Source organism: Helianthus annuus, chromosome 17 (assembly GCF_002127325.2).
Source record: "Helianthus annuus cultivar XRQ/B chromosome 17, HanXRQr2.0-SUNRISE, whole genome shotgun sequence".
NCBI classification, from domain to species: domain Eukaryota; kingdom Viridiplantae; phylum Streptophyta; class Magnoliopsida; order Asterales; family Asteraceae; genus Helianthus; species Helianthus annuus.
In genome coordinates this window covers 18,467,474-18,483,747 of record NC_035449.2, presented here as the reverse complement: position 1 = coordinate 18,483,747, position 16,274 = coordinate 18,467,474, and the positions used below count along the sequence as shown (strand labels likewise).

At 41.0% G+C, this 16,274-nt stretch overlaps 1 protein-coding gene across 1 annotated transcript; it reads right to left on the bottom strand.

Moving 5' to 3' along the window:
• Nucleotides 1–2,179: 2,179 nt before the first annotated feature.
• Nucleotides 2,180–4,051, bottom strand: LOC110923802. Its single transcript, XM_022167860.1, has 3 exons — nucleotides 3,422–4,051; nucleotides 3,058–3,265; nucleotides 2,180–2,538 (listed from the first exon to the last, which is right to left on the bottom strand). The coding sequence occupies exons 1-3, from the start codon at nucleotides 4,049–4,051 to the stop codon at nucleotides 2,180–2,182; spliced, it is 1,197 nt and encodes a 398-aa protein (XP_022023552.1).
• Between the last annotated feature and the right edge of the window lie 12,223 nt (nucleotides 4,052–16,274).

Sequence of the window (16,274 nt, the reverse complement as noted above, 5' to 3'; positions counted from 1 at the left end):
AAAGTGTTGTCAGTGGAGTATATAGACGGTTACTGCAAGTTCATAAAAAATTCTGACCCGACCCGACCCGAAACCCGTTCTGACCCGGACCCGTTTCGACCCGAACCCGTTATGACCCGAACCCGTTCCGACCCGAACCAAAACAACCCTTTTTTTAATTGACCCGTTTTGACCCGAACCCGTTCTGACCCTAACCCGTTTTGACCCATGACCCAACCCGACCCGACCCGACCCGTTTGCCAGGTCTACGTTTAGCTGAATGGGTCGGGTTCGGGTCGGCCCGTTTAACATATTTATATTATATTATATTTTTCTACAATATGTACTATTGAAGTGTTTTTTAGTAAACCCGTTTAAAAAGAGAAAATGACATAAGATTTTATAACTCAAATGTAATTGTATTATATACATTTGTGTTTTTTAGTAAATTTTAATTTTAATACAATAATTTATAAAAAAAATTAGGGTTGAACGGGTCGTGTTCGGGTCAAGCGGCGAGTATTCGGGTCGTATTCCGGTTCATATGTATGATATGATTTTCGGGTTCGGGTCGGGTTGAACCTATCAACCCGAGAACACGAGCCGTTTAGCACCCTAGAAACTATGTGTAACACGTACCCCTTAGAAACATTGTGTGTGTACGTTTAGGGGGTATATTTATATACTTAACGCACCTAGGAGGGGGGTACGTTTAGCAAATCTGTATACTATGTGTCTATACTGCACATGGGCGGCCCTGGGGGTGGGCCGGGGAGGGGGGGGGGACCACCGTCCAGGGTCCGATATTTCGAGAGACACGTTATTTTATGAAAAAAACCCCGATATATATATGTTTAAAATCTGTTTTTTAATAGGGTATACACATACAAATACCAACATAGACTCACTTACAAAACTATTCTTATGGTTTAGATTTGTTATTAGCCCATTGGCATTAGGTTTAGACCTTTAGTGAGCCTAATACCCAATTTCGTTAAGGTTTAAGGACACGTTTTTTCAAGCTCGAACATGATACACGAATTCTCAGGACCAGCCTTGATAGTGTATGTGTGCATCTGTGTGTTTATGAAGTTTTAAAATGGCTCATGGACAAATAAATGAGTATAGACTTGGAAGTTCTTGGGTCATTAATTAATATTAATTTTATAATCCAGTTGGTGGTTTTATTTTTTTATTTTAAGCATTTAAGTCATTTATTAATGAAGAAACGAGTAATTCAAGAGAGAACAGGTGGGGAAATTGAAGAGTGTGTGTTGGTGGTAAATAGACTAGACCATTAAAGTGGTTCATAAACATGTACAAGGATGAGCCAACTGCGACAACCATCTTCTGGTTCATGACCAGGACCAGACTATATGTCTGTTACGTGTGTTGGTGGTAAATAGACTGAACCATTGAAGTGGGTTATTTACTTCACTTCACTTCATGTGTTGCTTTATATTGAGGATCAAGAAGAAAACAAAAAACATACATATGGAATAGTGTTTTTTAATACGGTTTTGTGATCAAGATGGATATCGTATGTAGTCCAAAACAATGATTTTTAGACTAGTATATTTTAGTTATCTTAAGAATGTAATTTATATGTTTATATTGCTTTTGTTAATTATCATGTTTAGAAAATATTATGACACTACCTCCGTCCCATTAAAAGTGTCTTGTTTTGAATTTTCAAAGTCTTTATTTATAAACTTTGACCTTAAATAATTTTGTTAGTGTTAGATAATACTTGATGAAAGTTATATGATTTGAGTGTGTTTTACAAGTGTTTTTATAGGGTTAATTTTCATCAAGTTTTATATAACACAAAAAATATATAATTAAAGTCAAAGTTTATAAATAAAGACTTTGAAAATTCAAAATATGACACTTTTTATGGGACGGAGGGAGTAGAAACTAGGGCCTCCCTAAGAATAAAAGAAAAGTTTCGGGACCGGGGCAATGATAAAAGATGAAATGGGTGCAATCAAGGCTACTCACTATAGCAAGAAGGTGATGTTTATTCTCATGAGTTTGGTACAAACGCGTCATGTCGTGGCTTGTTGGCATAGGTAAGAACTCGGGAGCGTATATTTTACATATCGTTTCGCAGAAATATTCTAGACACTCGTGGGAAGTCCTTTCGGCCATATGTAAATACTCGTCGTTCTCGTCTGGAGGGTTACCGACTGCAACTTGTTTAATAGCCGATGTAACTTTTTGCAATGGTGTAAAACCCTTCTTTATTCTCGCATATACGCTCTTCAAACCACGAGTTATTCGCTTCCACGTCGCTCACAATTTTTAGAAACAAACGTTTTGAAATACAGAACCTATGTCGAAAAATATTTTCGTTGTATTTCGGGTCCTCGAGAAAATAATCCGCCATAAGGGTTTCGTGGCCACTCTCACGATCACGACGAACAAAACGTTTCTTACTACATGTGTCCGTGTCTTGTAGTTTGGCTTCCTCAATGAGATTTTGGAAAAAATGTATGCTACTGTCGGTTGAAGCTAACTCGTCGTCATTGCTATCGGGTGGGAAAAACAATGGTATTTCTTCCACCATTATAAATAAAATAGAGGTAGAAATTTAATTTTGGAGAAATAAGGAATTGAGTTGGTGTGAATTTGTTTAAAATGGGTTGGGTTTATATAGTTTTTAAATATATAAAAAACCTTTTTTCTAAATATAAACGGCTATATAGCCGTTAATCATAAAATTCAAACGGTCAAGATTTGCAACGGTACACTTTTACATGCGGGGACTCTTCACCGATTTCCATGCACTTCGCGCGACAAAGAGAAGTGGCAGCGGTGTTCCCCGCACAATGAATGGGTTCACTGCCCTCTTTGCCGCATGCAGCCCGTTCACCCTTAGGGTGTTAGGAGTGGTTAAACACTTTGGAGTGGCAAACCAAAAAACCGACCAATCAAAGTGCGCCATGTCAATCAGTCAAAAGTGTTTAAACTTTGCTGAAAATTGTTGGCAATTGTTTAAACACTTGCTGAGTGGCAAACTTTTTTTTTTATTTTCTGTTTTTTTTAAATTTAAGATAAAATGGAAAAAACATCAACTTTTTATAAATAAAAATAAAGCATTACATTTTAGACCCGAGCCGGAGCTTTCTTCATTCAACAAAGGTACCGACGACCACTTTTGATTTGTTCTAACAATCTCCCAAGCCGCAATATGAGCAAAATCAATTTTTTCTTTGCTTTTGTAATCCTTTAGCGCTTGCTTCATTACATAAGCATCGTCATCCCCGTTAGGGCATAAACGATCCTAAAATAATAAATTATCAACAACTTAATCCAAATATTTCGTTAAAAAAACCATATAAAAAATTACCGCTTAATGAAATAGACCGTTGAATGTGTTAATATTTGTTTGCATCGTCATCCATTTTGAGCGAACTTGGTGGTGGGTTCGGTTACTTACTCCGGCCGTTTCATTGTAGTGCTTTAGAACTTTCTTCCAAAACTCATCCGCCTTTTGTTGATTGCCTTTCTTTTTATTCAAAGTGCAATGAACAAAAGCCTTTGCCAACGCCTCTTCTTGTCTAGGCGTCCAAGTTTCCCGTTTCGCTTTTCCTTTTCTTTCCGGTTCGGCTACATTTTCGTTCACGGGATTTTCTTCAACCACAACATCTTCATCCTCATCTAACTCTTGTTCTTGGGTTTCCGGCACGAACTCCTCATTGGAGTCATCTTGTACGTCTCTCGGTGATTGTGACATTGGGGTTTGAAAAGGTCTCGGTGATAGTGAGCTTGGGGTTTGAAAAGCAAACGGGCCAAAAGCATTTTGGGCTTCTAAGGAGTAATCATAATAACCGAGTCGAGTCATCGTCGGACCGTGTTGCATCCAATTTTGGATGGGTTGGGTATTATAACCGAAAGGTTGATGCATGGGTTGGTTAAAATAAAATGGAGGTTGGGTTTGATTCGCAAACCCAAGGTGCGGATGAAACGGGACACTAGAACCACCCGAACCACGTTTATCTTGAGCCCTCGACTTCGAACCGGACCCTACCATTTTTTTCTTGCCTTCACCCTTGTTTGAGCCTTCCATTTTTTTGAAAAGATTTAAAAAAAAAGAGAGTGGAATGTAGTAAAATTGGATGAGATTGATGTTTGGTGAAAATGGATTTGAAAAAGTTAATTTATATAAGAGTTAAATGCCTGGATAGTCCCTGTGGTTTGCCCTTTTTTCACCTTTAGTCTCTAACTCTCTAAAATTACCTCTATAGTCCCCCACTTTTCAATTTTCGTTCCCGGATAGTCCCTGTGCCTAACATCAATTAGTTTTCTCAGTTAAAAGGGTGTGAAATGACAAAAATATCCTTACTATAAAATAAAATAACTTAATAGATTTATTATTTGTAGGACCCACTCTTTTATAAAAAAAAAAACTACACCCCTACCCACCCCCCCCCCCCCCCCACACCTCACCTTCCCCTCACTTGAGTTAATTACTGTTTTCGTCCCTGTGTGTAACACCTCGAAATTTTGTGTCCAATGATGTGTTAACACGTGTCATTTGTTTACACGTGGCATTAATATTAAATAAAGGACTAATGTTGACAAACTGTCACACCCCGATTTCCACGTGTCTCACCGGTGGGCCCGGTGGGGGATTACCGTGACGATGTTGGCAACAATATAGTCAAACCACACAATTATATAATGCACAGCGGAAGCATAAGATAAATATATAAATTTCAACCTCTGATCGTAATATCAAAATGTATTACAGAAGTTGAATATCCACAGTGGATCGTAAATAAAAGTAAAGTATTGTTCCATTAGATACTGCAATCAAGCTTGCGAGGCTTATCCCGACGCTAGGGAGCTAATACCAGCCAATTACGTTTAGGTACCTGCACTTAATCTTTTTGGGGAAAATACGTCAGTTTACACTGGTAAATACATTCAACTGACACATTTGAAAATGTTTATTTAAAATTGATTTGAATGCACAAGGCACAAACTCTTTTATAACTTGGGAAAATTCATAATGATCTTGTGAACGTTTTACATGTTCTTTTATGCGTTCAGTAGCCCGGGTCGTGCCGGGTTAAAGATTTATAGACACACCACGTTTGCGTAAAACCGTAGTATAAAAACCAACGGCTACGTCTTTTAGTTTTAATGTCGACACTTTATACCGGGTGTACGCCTACACCGGGATGTCGATGGTCGTGGCCATTTCGTAAAATGATGCCGAGGATATCCGGGACAACGGTCATTAAACCCCCCAAAGGCTTATAAGCAACAAAACTGTTTAAATGAGCCAATCATATTTAATCAATTAACCACCTAAGCGATGGAATTATATAATGCTCAATCAAGCGGTATTAATATACCGTAACCCAAGCCCATATAGGGGAAATAAGTTAAAGTATTTACCTTTGCAAGTATAAATCCTTAATTTAGATCAAGTCACCGATAGCTTTTACTGGGGCTCCTAATCTGGAACGAAGGTTTTAATTAACCTCTTAGAATCCTAACGGTCCTTGTATTAGCCGTAGCTTAAACCGGTTGATTCCGATATATAGATATGGTTAATTCGCACGAAAAGGCGAAAACCGAGAATGGAGTATGATTTGGCCCCAACAAGTTCAGCGACTCGTTTTATATGGGTTTATAGTTCATACTCTGGATTTTGGGGTTCAAATAATATAATTTGACCTATATCGGCTATTGCACGAAAACTAGTTCCATGAGCCGTACCGTGTGCGCAAATAGGCGAAACGGTTAACTATGAGAGTCGTACGCTTATTTCCTAAGTCAATATGCCTTAAAAGTATTTTGGTATCAGTAGGATACCTTCCGTAATGCCCGTAACGAGTTTTAAGTTAATATTATGCCCCGTAGGGGCTTTTCGGTCATTTTAAAGACTTTAAAAGGGATTTTCGAGTTCTACAGGAAATCCGAGTTTCCCGAACAGCTTATAAAGCTTAAAATACTTTATTTATTATTTAAAACCAGTGGCAATTGGAATCGGGTCAAAAGACCTTGTAGAACTCTCGTTTTGGCCAAAAAGGGCATATTCGGTATTTACCGAACCGTAGCCATAACCGCAGGTTATGAGCAAGGTAAAAATTATTAAAAATCTTTATAATTCCCACAATATTATTTTACCACAGTGGGTAAAAGTTTTGGTGACGAAAACTTGGGTTAGATGGGCGTTATGCTAATTGCGCCGTTAATTACAAAACTTTCTTAAAAGCGCGCCTTTTAGCATAGCTCTCATTCTAGACCTCGGATTGACGTGAAACTTTAGGGACATGCTTATAATTTAATAAGCAAGGTTTTGGTCCGTTCACGTGTCCGAAATACTCGTTTTAATTTTAAAATGCTGTTACGGTCAACTTTTAGGCGAATGACGGAAATATGTAAAAGACTCGGATAACTCATGAACCGACCACAGAGGCTTATACCAACATGTGACATGGTCCTAAGAGAGTCCTAAGGTATATTTGTACCTCACTAAAACGGGTCAGAACTGAAGTCAAAGCAAAAGTCAAACTTTGCGACATTCGGCTCCGAACCGGCTCTATATAGTAAATGATCGATTCAAACGAGCGCAAACATGTTTATATACTTATTATCATGTTTTATGATTGTCAAAACAGGTTCCATAACATATACATTACAGATTATGCATAAATTGCTAAAATAGCTTTCTGTTGACTTTTTAACCGCACGTTTGACTCGATAATTGACATAGTTAGAGTGGTGATCAGGGGGAACCATTTTAGAGGTTTATTACCCACATAAATACCAACTCATAACCATTTTTGATTCGTCATACGACTGAACCATTACTGATTTATTGTAAAGTCAAACCGTAGTTACGACGGTTTGGTTTTTAGCTAAAAACTAAGCATAAACTGAACAATGGATGATCAAGGTAACTTACAGAAGTTAGAACTTGAATATGGAGCAGAAGAGAATGCTTGGGAGCACTTAGAATGATCAGTAGTTGTGTGTTTTGATGTTGTGAATGATATGAGCCAATGTAGCTTATTTATAGTGCTTAAGAGCCTTCAAGATCATTACACAACAAGCTACAATTGATCATGGATCATGGGCAGGTGTCCCTAAGTGGTATGGGTCGTGTAGGGGGCACCCATGCTCAATTAATTGGTTGTTTGATCGTTCAAAAGCTCCAAAAGCCAAGTAGTTACAACCATTCTGCATCTGGGCACTTTACGCGGCCCGCATGGGAGTTCCCATGCATTTAAATGCGGGTCGCCTAAAGATCAAATAACAGACGCGAAACAAAGGAGGCTCGCGGCCCGCCTCAACTAATCCTTAACCTTCACGCGGGCCGCCTAAGGTTAAGATTTCAGGATTTTTAAATCTTTTTGTAATGATTACTGAATCTGGCCATTAATAACGAAATCTTTCGTAATGATTCACCTGACCTTTCGGTTTTGAAGGGGTAACTTTGCGGTTTGGCCCTCGGTTATTTACCGATAGGGGCCTCGTGTTAATTACCCGCATTATTAAGTCCCCGGTTTATTTATTGATTATATTGGAAAGCCTTAACTTTCACTGTTGACGCTTTTAACCCTTCTTTTACGAATTCGATCGTAACTTTCTCGTTTCATATCGAAACTTCGCGAAATTCATATATATTATTTTAGTGAGGGTATAATACCGTTACAAGGTCTTTGGAACGTTAAAGGGTCACTCAGAGGTATTATTAAACATGTTGACACAGTTAACCCCTGTAGTTTGTAATCTCTCACTTTCTTCCGCGTTTTGTTTTTGTACGATCTATAATTTATTCGTTTGAAGGTTTAAGCATTATTTTAGGAATACTATACAGTATATTTACCCTTGTTGACATTTATAACCCTCGAATTTACATACTTTCAAGGTTTGTCAAAATTAGTCCTTTATTTATTATAGATGCCACGTGTAAACAAATGACACGTGTTAACACATCATTGGACACAAAAATTCGAGGTGTTACATCCTCACCCCCTTAAAATAAATCTCGACCCGAGATTTACTCAAATAAATAGGGGTATTTTTCTTTCATTGTAGCTTCGACTTCCCACGTATATTCAGGACCTCTATGAGCATCCCATTTGACCTTTACAATCGGTACGTGCTTTCTGCGAAGCTTCTTCACCTGTCGATCTTCAATCGACAAAGGTTTTTCTATAAACTTTAAGCTCTCATCTATATGCACATCTGTGTGTGGAATCACCAACGACTCGTCGGCGAAGCACTTTTTGAGATTGCAGATGTGGAACACATTGTGAATTCCATTGAGCTCTTCAGGCAAGTTCAGTTTATAGGCAACTGATCTGACTCGTTCAATGACCTCAAAAGGCCCTATGTATCTCGGACTCAGCTTGCCCTTCTTGCCGAAACGCATCACCCCCTTCCAGGGTGACACCTTAAGTAATACCTTTTCACCTACCTCGAAGTGAAAATCCTTACGCTTTGGATCAGCGTAGCTCTTCTGCCTATCGCGGGCAGCCTTGAGACGTTCCCGGATCTGGACAATCTTGTCCGTCGTCTGGAAAACAATCTCTGGTCCCGATAGTTGGACCTCTCCTACTTCCGCCCAACAAACAGGCGATCTGCATTTCCTACCATATAATGCCTCAAAAGGCGCAACCTTTATGCTGGTGTGGTAGCTATTATTGTAGGAGAATTCGATCAGGGGTAGGTTTTTATCCCAGTTACCACCTAAATCGATCGCACATGCACGAAGCATGTCTTCTAGCGTTTGGATAGTACGCTCACTTTGACCGTCCGTCTGTGGATGGTAAGCCGTACTAAAGTTCAAACGCGTGCCCAAGGATTGCTGGAAACTTTTCCAGAAATGAGATGTGTATCTAGTATCCCTGTCGGAGATAATAGACACAGGTATGCCGTGTAAGGCTACAATCTTATCAACATATAGTTGGGCTAACATATCGGAGCTATACGTCTCCTTGATGGGTAGAAAATGAGCTGATTTAGTCAGCCTATCAACTATGACCCATATTGTATCGTTTCCTTTCCTGGTTTTGGGTAACTTGGTTATGAAGTCCATAGTTACGCATTCCCACTTCCACTCGGGAAGTTCAGGCTGTTGTAGCAAGCCAGACGGCTTTTGGTGCTCGGCTTTGACTTGAGCACAAGTCAAGCACTTTGCTACATGGGCGGCTACAGACTTTTTCAAGCCTATCCACCAATAATTAGCCTTTAAATCTTGGTACATTTTATCAGCACCAGGATGGACTGAGTATTTGGAACTACGGGCTTCCTGGAGAACAACATCTCGTAGTCCCCCATAAATCGGAACCCATATACGTCCATTCAGCCTAAGAATTCCATCCTTGCTAAGAGTCAACTGCTCCGCAGTTACTCCCAGCTTTTCATTAGGATAATTAGCTTCCAACACAGCCTCTCGCTGTGCAGCCAAAATCCTTTCAATCAAATTATTTTTAACTTCAATGCTCTTGGCATTGATTCGAATGGGTTTTACCCTTTCTTTCCTGCTCAATGCATCGGCGACTACATTCGCCTTGCCGGGATGGTACCTGATTTCGCAGTCATAATCATTCAGGGTTTCCATCCAACGGCGTTGTCTCATGTTCAACTCCTTCTGGTTGAACAGGTGCTGGAGGCTTTTGTGATCAGAATAAATCACAAATTTAATACCATAAAGGTAGTGCCTCCATAACTTCAGTGCAAATACAACGGCACCCAACTCCAAATCATGGGTGGTGTAATTCTTTTCATGCACCTTTAATTGCCTTGAAGCATAGGCAATCACCTTGCCCTTCTGCATAAGCACACACCCCATGCCTGTATGTGATGCATCGCAGTAAACTACGAATTCATCTGTACCTTCCGGTAATGTCAACACAGGTGCGTTGCTTAGCTTCTGCTTCAGTATTTCAAAGGACTCTTGCTGCTTCGGGCCCCAAATGTACTTTTCTTTCTTCTTGGTCAAGGAAATCAGAGGCGCAGCAATCCTTGAAAAATTTTCAATAAATCTTCGGTAGTATCCTGCTAAACCCAGGAAGCTACGGATTTCGGTAGGCGTCTTTGGCTCTTGCCAGTTCATGACCGCCTCTACCTTAGCGGGATCCACTTGGATACCACGCTCGCTCACAACGTGTCCTAAAAATTGAACCTCTCTTAGCCAGAATTCACACTTCGAGAATTTGGCGTAGAGTTTCTCACGCTGTAGTAATTCGAGAATGCAACGGAGATGCTTCTCGTGGTCATCTTGGCTTTTAGAATAGATCAGGATATCGCCTATGAAGACTATGACGAATTTATCTAAATACGGCTTGCACACGCGATTCATGAGGTCCATGAACGCAGCCGGTGCATTTGTGAGCCCAAAAGGCATCACTAGGAACTCGTAATGACCATAGCGAGTCCTAAATGCAGTCTTGTGTACATCTTCATCCCTGACCCTTAGTTGATGATAACCCGACCTTAAGTCGATCTTGGAGAAGTAGCTTGCTCCTTGCAGCTGATCGAATAGGTCATCGATCCTTGGTAAAGGATATCTATTCTTTATGGTAACTTTATTCAGTTCTCTATAGTCGATGCACAACCGCATTGATCCGTCCTTCTTCTTTACAAATAGGACAGGAGCTCCCCAGGGGGATGAACTAGGTTTGATAAAACCTTTCGCCAGCAGTTCATCCAACTGGGTCCTCAGTTCCTTCATTTCCGTCGGAGCTAATCTGTAAGGTGCTCTTGCTATCGGAGCTGCTCCAGGAATGATGTCAATTCTGAACTCCACTTGTCTATCTGGTGGCAAACCAGGTAGTTCTTCAGGAAAAACCTCGGGGTATTCAGAAATGACTGGAAGATCCTTGATCTTCGGCTTTGGTTCTTCAATTATCACCTGAGCCATGTAAATTACACAGCCTCTGTTCAAACACCTTGAAGCTTTCAGCATAGATACGTCTTCTGGCAATCCGTAGTGCGTATCCCCTCGAATGGTAAGAGATTCACCACTCGGAGTCTTTAAGACTATTTGTCTCTTGCCATAAATGATTTAGGCCTGGTTATGGGATAACTAGTCCATGCCTAGCACGATGTCAAAACCCGCAAGTTTGAAAGGAAGTAGAGATAAAGGAAAAGAATGGTTCCTAATGGATATTTCACATCCTTCTAGAACGGTAGAGACGGTTTCTATCGTGCCGTCTGCTAACTCTACTTCGTATTTCACGTCAAGGGTTTTGATTGGCATATTTAGTAGTTGGCAAAATTTCTGGTCTACAAAGGACTTGTCAGCACCAGAATCAAACAGTACTCTTGCAAATATATTATTTACGAGAAAAGTACCTGTAAGCACATTGTCGTCCTTGACCGCTTCCTTTGCATCCAAGCGAAAAATTCTCGCATTTGATTTCTTAGTCTCTTCCGCCTTCTTGGCATACTTCGGGCAATTACTCTTTATGTGCCCCTTTTCATTACAATTAAAGCAGGTTGCATCCTTTATCTTTTTGCACTCCACTGTCTTGTGATCCTTGGACTTGCATAGCCCACAGGGTGGAGTCCTTTGTTGCGACTGTGAACTAGACGCAAACCTACACTTCCCGGAGTGAGGTTTCTTGCAGACCTTGCAGTGAGGTCTTCCATCAGCTTGCCCCTCCTTCTTTGCCTCCGACCCTCTCTTGCCCTCACCGTTTCCACGGTGCTTTTTCCCAGACTTTCGTGAGGTATCATCCTCACGCTTTCGCTTTTCAGCCTCCTTGCTCCTTTGTGCCCTCAGACGGACAGCATCAAGTGTAAGAGACAAGGAGAGGTCAGTAACTGACCTGAAGGTCGTTGGCCTAGAAGCCTTTACGCTGGCCTTGATCGCCGGCTCTAAGCCCCCAATGAATCGGGCAATCCTTCGAGGTTCTGGTGTCACAAGATATGGCACCAGGCGTGACATAGTGTTAAAACTTGTCAGATATGCCTGACAATCCAGGTTTGTCATCACTAGTGAGACAAAATCAGCCTCAATCTTCTCAACCTCGTGCTGAGGGCAGTAGTTTTCTTTTATGAGGGTAATAAACTCCCCCCATGACATTTTGTACAAGGCAGACTTACCTGAAGCCTGCACCAGAGCTCTCCACCACGCCAGGGCCTCGCCCTTGAATGACTGGGACACAAACTTAACCACGTCCCTCTCAGCGCACCCGCTGATGTCCACTATCGTGTCCATCTCGTCTAGCCAGGTGATACAGTCAACCGCACCTTTCTCCCCTGTAAATTCACGGGGCTTACATGATACAAAGTATTTGTAGGTGCAACCCTTAGCACTTGACGCATCAGTATATTCTCTATCGCGATGAACGCTGTGCTCAGTAGACGAATGCTTGTCGTCATCTTTCTTGGGTTCAGAGGGTGGTTTGGAGTGTGTCTTTGGTTTAGAGGGTGGTTTTGACACAGTTCTGCCTTGAGACTCAGTATGTTGACGATCAATAGCTGCCTGGACAGCATTGTTGATCAGAGCCTTTAGCTGTGCGCCTGTCAAATGTACTGACGCATTGTCATAGTCATCTTCGTTTGTGTGGCTGTTCTCTCCATTGGGATCCGCCATTGTAACTTGAATCTGTTACAGAAGATAACAAAATTTTAATTTAGGAGATTATTATATGATTGTCTTTTATGACAATTTGTCAACCATGGTATAGAGACCATATTCGGTTAACTTATTAGTTCATTACATATTAGGATCTGAATATATCCTACTTCAACTATATAAATAGTATTGGCGGCATAAAGCCTAATCATGATGATGTTTTATAATATTAGCCGAGATTCCAGAGAATCAAAGGCATAGAGAATTGAACCGTAGTTCTTTTATCTCTTTCTGACAGAGAGTCATAGACTACCATTGCCTTTTGTCTTTATAAGACAATTTTTACGGCCCATAGGCACTACACCTCTAATGGATGTTTTAGTATGGTTGGCCCGTAGGCACTACATCTCAAACGGATGTTTTCATAATACTGGCCCGTAGGCACTACATCACTAATGGATGTTTTAATAATATTGGCCCGTAGGCACTACATCACTCATGGATGTTTTAATAATTCTGGCCCGTAGGCACTGCATCACTAATGGATGTTTTAATAATTCTGGCCCGTAGGCACTGCATCACTAATGGATGTTTTAATAATTCTGGCCCGTAGGCACTGCATCACTAATGGATGTTTTAATAATACTGGCCCGTAGGCATTGCATCACTAATGGATGTCTTTATAATACTGATCACCTTCATTGGTGATTTAACCCGCGATTTATAAATCATTTAGTTGGGTTTTGAAATCCTTAAAGGATTATTGTATAGGAATGACGTGCGTGATTATAACGAATCACATCTGCCATGAATGTTAACATGCGTACAGAGGTTAACAGGGAATCAGAATCTTTTCAGTTAGGTCGTACCATCTTGACTAGATCTTAAAAGACCCCAAGCTAGGTTTCACCTTTTAAGATTCTTTATTTAGGCAGATCAATATAAAAGGAATGGTTTTGATTTATTTTTATATATATTAAAACAAAACTCATAACATACATTCCAAAATCTCAAATACAATTACATATTGCCCTAAACGGGTCTTTCAAATAGTACATACCTCCAGAGAGGTTTTAAAATAAGTGACAAGTCCACGCAGGGACTAATACAAGATAGGTGTTCGTGCAAGGACGAAAGATAAGTCCACATAGGGACTGAAATATGATAAGTTGTCCACACAGGGACTTATTTCAAAGTAGAAATTACATTAGTACATCTATTAAGGGCTAGTGGTCACGTTTCTTCTTTTTGCCCTTTAGTAGGTTCGCCAAGCCCTTGAGAAATCCTCGGTGGCTTTTCTTTTCTTCCTCGAACTCTCTCTCCACACGATCTAGTCGATGGAGTATTTCTTCCTGTTCAGGAGGAGAAAATCGTGGTTGTGGCGCTTGATGCGGAACTGGAGGTCTGGGAGGTATTGGATACCCATGAGCTGAGTAGTCCGGTGGTCCCATGTTTCCATGTGCTCCGTCAGGGTAGCGCGCATTATATCTAGCCGACACCACATATGGGTCGCGCTCATAGCCGTAGTTGTATTGCGCTTGTGACGGTTCAAACGGGTTGTAAGCCGTTGGACCTGTGTAAGCTGGTATGGGTTGGTCATACCCAAATGGTGGCGAATTTTGTGCAGTAGGTGCGGAGTTCGCTTCTTGTATAGGACTTGAAGGTCCTTCTTCTTGTAGCGGCGGATAGTGGCTACTACTGGAATGTCGAGGAGTGCTGAAGTGGATACCCCCTCCTCCTCGTGTAGACATACGAGCATTTGTCCTCCTACGCCTCGGCGGATCAGGTATAACTGGTTGTGCCGGTGGCGGAGGTGGTGGCGTAACTGCCTCAAAGCGTGAATCCTCAGAGGGATCCTGTGGATGTCTCGGTTGCGATGTCTGATGAGATGGTGTGTTGTACCACTCATGTCGGTCAAACAAGGCCATAAAGCTGTCTGGGCCTTGATACTGCGGACCATGATATGAAGATCCATCAGATACTTCTATCGGATGCGTGGGCGTACCACGAGCTGGTTCAGTTGGATCCTCATCTTCCTCCATGGGATCTTCAGAAAAATGGTCTTGCGGCCCTAGTGGAACAAAACCTGAAGGTTCTTGTATATAGTCAGCCAGATTAAACTGAGCTACGTAGTATGGACTAGGGTCGTCGTAGTTTCGGTGCGAAACCGAACGTTGTAGAGGTATGGAGGAAGGTTGTGGGTTGTTGGGATTATTTTCTGAATCTGGTCCAAAGGAGTGCCGGTAGGATGGCGTCGAGCTGTGCGAAGTGGAATGCCTCGCTGGTTCGTAAAGATCTCTTCGTCGTTGTGGCTCTTCGCTCCTTGTCATCGAAGGATGTCTTGTACCAGATGGTCCAGCTTCTTGATCGTGATGTGTCACGATTTCTCCTCGGCCTCTTCGTCCCCTTCCTCTTCCTCGGAATATAATGGGTGGCATTTTCCTGCTCCAAAACTTATTAAAAATCAAATCGAAAATAAAGACAAAAAGGAGTAAAATCCGAATTTGTCCTAAGTTCTTGTCTAGACTCAAGTATGTGCAATTGTGTCACTGAGATTAAACACAATGCCTAATGTGTTTAATTCACTCAATGTTGGCTCTGATACCAACCTGTCACACCCCGATTTCCACGTGTCTCACCGGTGGGCCCGGTGGGGGATTACCGTGACGATGTTGGCAACAATATAGTCAAACCACACAATTATATAATGCACAGCGGAAGCATAAGATAAATATATAAATTTCAACCTCTGATCGTAATATCAAAATGTATTACAGAAGTTGAATATCCACAGTGGATCGTAAATAAAAGTAAAGTATTGTTCCATTAGATACTGCAATCAAGCTTGCGAGGCTTATCCCGACGCTAGGGAGCTAATACCAGCCAATTACGTTTAGGTACCTGCACTTAATCTTTTTGGGGAAAATACGTCAGTTTACACTGGTAAATACATTCAACTGACACATTTGAAAATGTTTATTTAAAATTGATTTGAATGCACAAGGCACAAACTCTTTTATAACTTGGGAAAATTCATAATGATCTTGTGAACGTTTTACATGTTCTTTTATGCGTTCAGTAGCCCGGGTCGTGCCGGGTTAAAGATTTATAGACACACCACGTTTGCGTAAAACCGTAGTATAAAAACCAACGGCTACGTCTTTTAGTTTTAATGTCGACACTTTATACCGGGTGTACGCCTACACCGGGATGTCGATGGTCGTGGCCATTTCGTAAAATGATGCCGAGGATATCCGGGACAACGGTCATTAAACCCCCCAAAGGCTTATAAGCAACAAAACTGTTTAAATGAGCCAATCATATTTAATCAATTAACCACCTAAGCGATAGAATTATATAATGCTCAATCAAGCGGTATTAATATACCGTAACCCAAGCCCATATAGGGGAAATAAGTTAAAGTATTTACCTTTGCAAGTATAAATCCTTAATTTAGATCAAGTCACCGATAGCTTTTACTGGGGCTCCTAATCTGGAACGAAGGTTTTAATTAACCTCTTAGAATCCTAACGGTCCTTGTATTAGCCGTAGCTTAAACCGGTTGATTCCGATATATAGATATGGTTAATTCGCACGAAAAGGCGAAAACCGAGAATGGAGTATGATTTGGCCCCAACAAGTTCAGCGACTCGTTTTATATGGGTTTATAGTTCATACTCTGGATTTTGGGGTTCAAATAATATAATTTGACCCATATCGGCTATTGCACGAAAACTAGTTC

Coding starts and splice junctions, on each gene's coding strand:
- LOC110923802 (XM_022167860.1), bottom strand. CDS start 4,051: ATGGAAGGCTCAAACAAGGGTGAAGGCAAGAAAAAAATGGTAGGGTCC. Junction 3,266..3,421: donor ACTACAATGAAACGGCCGGA/GTAAGTAACCGA, acceptor TTATTATTTTAG/GATCGTTTATGCCCTAACGG. Junction 2,539..3,057: donor TTTATTTTTATTTATAAAAA/GTTGATGTTTTT, acceptor TAATGGTGGAAG/AAATACCATTGTTTTTCCCA.